A 5,000-nucleotide genomic window follows, 5' to 3' on the forward strand; every position below is an offset into this window, starting at 1 on the left:
TATATATATTTTTATATATATACTTATATATATTTATATATGTATATCCTCATCTCTCAGATCTACCCCTCATGGACCAGGCTTAGTGATCTCTGCGGGAGTAAAAGTTTTACTCATCGACAGAGTAGAATCGGCTGAAGTCTAAGTCCCTTGCGCATCTTCGCTGGTTTCCATCAAGACATCCAATTGAATCCATATCTATCCGTGTTGTATCTTTTTTACACCAATGAAGCCCATTGAGCTGATCGATAGTTTCCCTGTTCCATCCAGTTATTTGTAAGTTGCTCAGAACAAGCAAGCAGAGTGAAACTCATTACAGCGAGGCACAACACAGAAGAAAATAAAGAGAGGGAAAAAGTGAGAGAAATTGGGAGTTAGATGCGAAAGTACTCATAAACAATCAGCTGACTTTAATGCCTTTATCATAATAGGATTTTCACTTTGCACAAAGAATTCTATTGAATCCACAGGGGGGGGGGGATAGTTAATAATGTTAAGGCTTCATATCCATATAAGAGAGAGAGATACGATTAGTTACACTAAACATTATCTAAGACCATGGCAAAGCTCTAGCATTATCATCATCTTTACTACACTTATCGTCAATACTGACTTCATGATTATCATCGCAGTTATTGGTATCATTTCATTATCATTTCATTATTTTTACTCTTATCATGATTTATCATTGATATTATTTTCATTATGATCATTACTACTATTATCATTATCATTATCACTATATCACCATCAATAATTCTTATCTATGTCATTTTTAGATATTTTATTATTTTTTATTGTTATTACTATCATTATTATAATAGTGATATTGATTATTACTGTTATCATACATTATTATTATTATTATTATTGATATTATTATTATCATTGTTGCCTTTTTTCACTGCTATTGTTAATATCATTGTTATAATTATCATTATTATCATTACCATTATTCAGTAATCATCATTACTCATTACCATATTATTATTGTTACTATTGTCATTATTATCATTATTATTATCATTTTAATTGTTATGATTACTACTCATATGATTATCATTATTATCATGATCATCATTATTGTCATGATCATCATTATCATCATCATTATTATTGCCATCATCATTATTATCATAATCATCATTATTATTATCATCATCATTGACAGTATTATCCTCCTCCTCCTCCTCACCATCATAACTCTTTATCATCATTAATTATTTTTATCATTACAACCGTTACTGCTACTGTTAATATCATTACTTATACAGCTATTACTCTATCTATTTACTACCATTGTTGTTATTCTTATTATTTTTTAAACAGGAAATTGAAAGTGGAAGTGAAAAAGATTAAAATGTGTAATGAGATAAAAAGAAAGGATGTTAATTTATCATCTTTTTATCGCATATATATTTTTTTTCTTTATTTTTTTTCAATAGAAATAAAAGTAGCGATCGCTTCTGTTATATATTTATTTGTTTCATTAGCAAATACGTTCTCGGTTATATAATAGAAATGCATTCGTAGAGTTTTGAAAAGTTGAAATAAAATAAATAATCATGTATTATATGTGAATGCATGATGTTAGTTTTTAATGTAATTTTTCCGTGTTCTTCTTTTTTTAATGATTATATATCTTGATATAAATATTTAGCAGATGTAGTTTTATGTAAACAACAGTCTTTATCCGAAAGTATTAAGGACTTTATAGCTTCTGGCTTAGTCTTCGTCAATATGCTTATTATAAATGATATAGCACTAACAGGAGAAAAAGAAATACATAAAGATGCGAATTTAGACATTAAATATCATCAAGTGAATACTAACACTATAGTACAATCCGACATTTGTATCTATCAGACAAGAAAAATAAACGCCAAAGCTTCCAGTCTCGAAGACGTCAACCGAACAAGTGCTTCTTCCATCGCGGAGGGCGACACAAACTCGCGACTCCTGTTACGTCAAGGTATTTGAAGGAACACGCGTCGATATCTCCACTGAACCGGTAAATAGCCACACCAAACGTCGAGAACAAGAAGCCTAGAGGCCCACAGCTTGTAATTCGAGCTGCCTTCGCGGTAAACCAAGCCTCCAGAGCCTCCAGAGCCTCCAGAGCCTCCAGAGTCTCTTCCTCAAAGCCATGGCACCCAAACGCGGAGCCAGCGAGACCACGAAGAAGAAGGACAACGAGAGCAAGAAATTGAAGAAGGAGGAGAAGACTGCCACCTCCAAGGACAAGAGCTCGGGGAAGACCAAGGGCGAAGCTAAGAAATCGGCGGAAATAACGTATTGCGGCGGTCCCTTCGAATTCACGAAGCCTCTGCCGACGAGGAACAAGAAGGGCGAGTTGGTGTTCGAGGACGAGCCAGAGTTGAGGCCGAACTTGACCCCGAAGGAAGTCTTGCAGGGAGGGAGCTTCGGGGGGACTTACTTCAGGCCGATCAAGTCCAGCGTCACAGGTAGGGAATGTTGTGGGTTGTCTTTGCTCGTCTGTGGAAGGTGATTTAGAAGAAAAGGAAAGTTTTCTTTGGTTTGGTTTGGGAATTTTGTCTCTTTTTTTTTTCTTTTTTTAGTTTTTTAACCTTTCAACATTGGTGTTTAGGAGATGCCCATAATGGCAATCAAACTATTTTTTTTTTTAAACATAAGTTTTCTGTTATCTGTGGTGGAAGCCTTTAATTTGAAGTTGTACACTTTAGTGGCATAGTATTCAGCAGTTCCTGTGGCCTCAATTCCTACACTTTATGTATATTGTGGACTGTATATTTTGTCAGAATAATTGTAGTTTAGTTTATTAAAACTGCTGGACTGCTGACAGGCATGGAGGCTATGCTGATCTACATGAGGCCAGCAGCTGATGTATTTTCCTAAAGATGACATTTAAGTTTATTTTTATTTTTCACTTGTATTTCAGGGTAATTGTAATGTAGTTTGTGTTAAATGTAATCAGAATACACTGCATTTGGTAAATATTCTGAATAACACCATATCAACAATTCACATGATATTGGTGTTGATGGGTGCTGAATTAAAAAAAAAATTCTTTCAATCACACGGCATATCCAGTCATTGTTTAATATTTCTATTATTTCTCAGGCTATTGTTTCTTTTGTCTTTTGGTCACATATTACACTCTCTGTACATATTGTTGTTTGAGTAAAGTGTGGTGTAACATTATTTTACCAATGGTTATACTCAGCTCATATGATAAGGATTTGCTTTCTTGATATATTTTGATACACCAAACATTACTCTGGAAAGTCGGTATAAATATCAGAGATCCCTACATTAAAACTTCAGTTTGGATAGTTGAATCGTGTTAATCATCATCATTTCTCTAAACAATTGCTCTCTCCCACAGGGGAATCTTACTCTGGAGTATGGAAGGAACTCCCCAAGGACTGGTTAGAGGGTCTTAACATAGGCAAAATGGTAAGGATCCACGAACAGTATGTGAAAGTTAATAGGAATCATACTCTTTGATCCTGATGAAGTATGATATGTAATGTTTTATACCTTTGAATAACTCCTCTGGGATGGGGATATTTCTTTGTGTGAAATTTCTTTTGCACAGCACATTTCCTTTTGTTGAAATTACAAACTATTTATTCATTCAGCTGCTGGACATCATACCAAATGTTAACCCATTGGTCGCAGTTTTAATAAAATATGTATGTAGTAGGATGGCGGGTTTACATTGTCTAGCACACAATTAACCCGTTAACGACGGGTGACTAGATATCACGTCTAGTGGTTTTTGGGCCACATGCCTGGGATGCGTTATTTTGTCCAGCCCGGCGTGCGGGAGGAGCCAGCGCAGCCGAGAATCCCAACGCGTTAGGCTTATGTGTTCAAGAGTCCTGGAACTTTGGTCTTTTTAAGCCGGATTGGTCCAGTCGGGAACGGGTTAAAGCACGCACACAGTCATGAAGTGGTATGGCTGTAATGGTGCTAGCTTCAGGGTTCCAAAGTCTGCCTAAACTCTTGTTTGTGATGGATTTATGGGGAAATATTATTTGAGATAGATCCTGTGTTAATAGCCTAGAGTGCAGGAAGAAAAACATTTTTCCCGCCCCTACCAACCAACTCGGAATTATTTTCAAAGCCTGGAAGTCCCACCAGTGTCTTTAACTACAGGGGGGGGGGGGTAACTACCTGTCCTGACTGCCAGTTAGGTCGTTAGGTGATCTGTCCAAATTAAAATAATTAGTATTGCAGTGCTCTTATACAGTGTATAGACTCATGTATCATATCTTAACCCTATCCTGACGGGCCCAGCGATAAGTGTAAACCCCCTACACCGGGCCTATGCAATATTGCATCGGGAACGTCACACTGGTGTGTCGCCCCATCATCGGGCATTTAGCTGTGTCACACGGGTGTGACGCACTGTCATCAAAGGTTTAAGTGTAGAAAATGATTGAAAACACAGAAGCAACTGATCTTAGCCTTTCCAGGATAGGCATTTTTCAGATCACTTTTATACTGCACTTTTCCTCTTGTTGAAATTATAGGCTATTTATTACTTTAGTTGTAATAACTTATTATACTAAATGCTAATTAGTATCACTTATAGAGTCATATTTCTTAAAACAATTCTATAGATTGATAGAATACATACACATCTGATGTCCAGACCAAGCTGAACATCTTAAGATGTCCCCTGTCTCAGAAGGGTTAAGGAAGGTCTAGGAGACAGTTAGTATAGCAGGAAAGATTGCAAGACTGCCATTTTAATGCACAAAAAAAAAAAAAAAAATTAAATAAGTTGGAGGACAACAATTTTCCGTCATTGTTGTTTCAGGTTGTGTCGTCCTCATATACTGATAGAGTTAAAAGTCAACAAGTACAAAGCAAAGTGCGGTGGATCACTGGAGATGTGGGAGGAGAGTGGGTGGATGCATAAACAAGACCCATATGGATGGTTCATGTGGTATTGCAGGTGAGTCTGCCTTGGCAATTTTGAGAGAGTGGGAATGTGGGGTCCTTAGAAA

The 5,000-nt window shown here is 36.4% G+C and overlaps 1 protein-coding gene across 1 annotated transcript in view; it reads left to right on the forward strand.

The window, feature by feature from the left end:
* Positions 1-1,920: 1,920 nt before the first annotated feature.
* LOC122264681 (uncharacterized) overlaps positions 1,921-5,000 on the forward strand; it is an 8,648-nt gene continuing 5,568 nt past the window's right edge. The window contains exons 1-3 of the mRNA XM_086530563.1: positions 1,921-2,465; positions 3,368-3,459; positions 4,839-4,948. Coding sequence (XP_086386689.1) covers positions 2,147-2,465; positions 3,368-3,459; positions 4,839-4,948 — 521 coding nt within the window. The 5' untranslated portion in view covers positions 1,921-2,146. The remainder of the gene's footprint in view (positions 2,466-3,367; positions 3,460-4,838; positions 4,949-5,000) is intronic.

The sequence above is a fragment of the Penaeus japonicus genome, unplaced genomic scaffold (genome assembly GCF_977035675.1).
Source record: "Penaeus japonicus unplaced genomic scaffold, GWHDUDI00000001_assembly GWHDUDI00000033, whole genome shotgun sequence".
NCBI classification, from domain to species: Eukaryota; Metazoa; Arthropoda; class Malacostraca; order Decapoda; family Penaeidae; genus Penaeus; species Penaeus japonicus.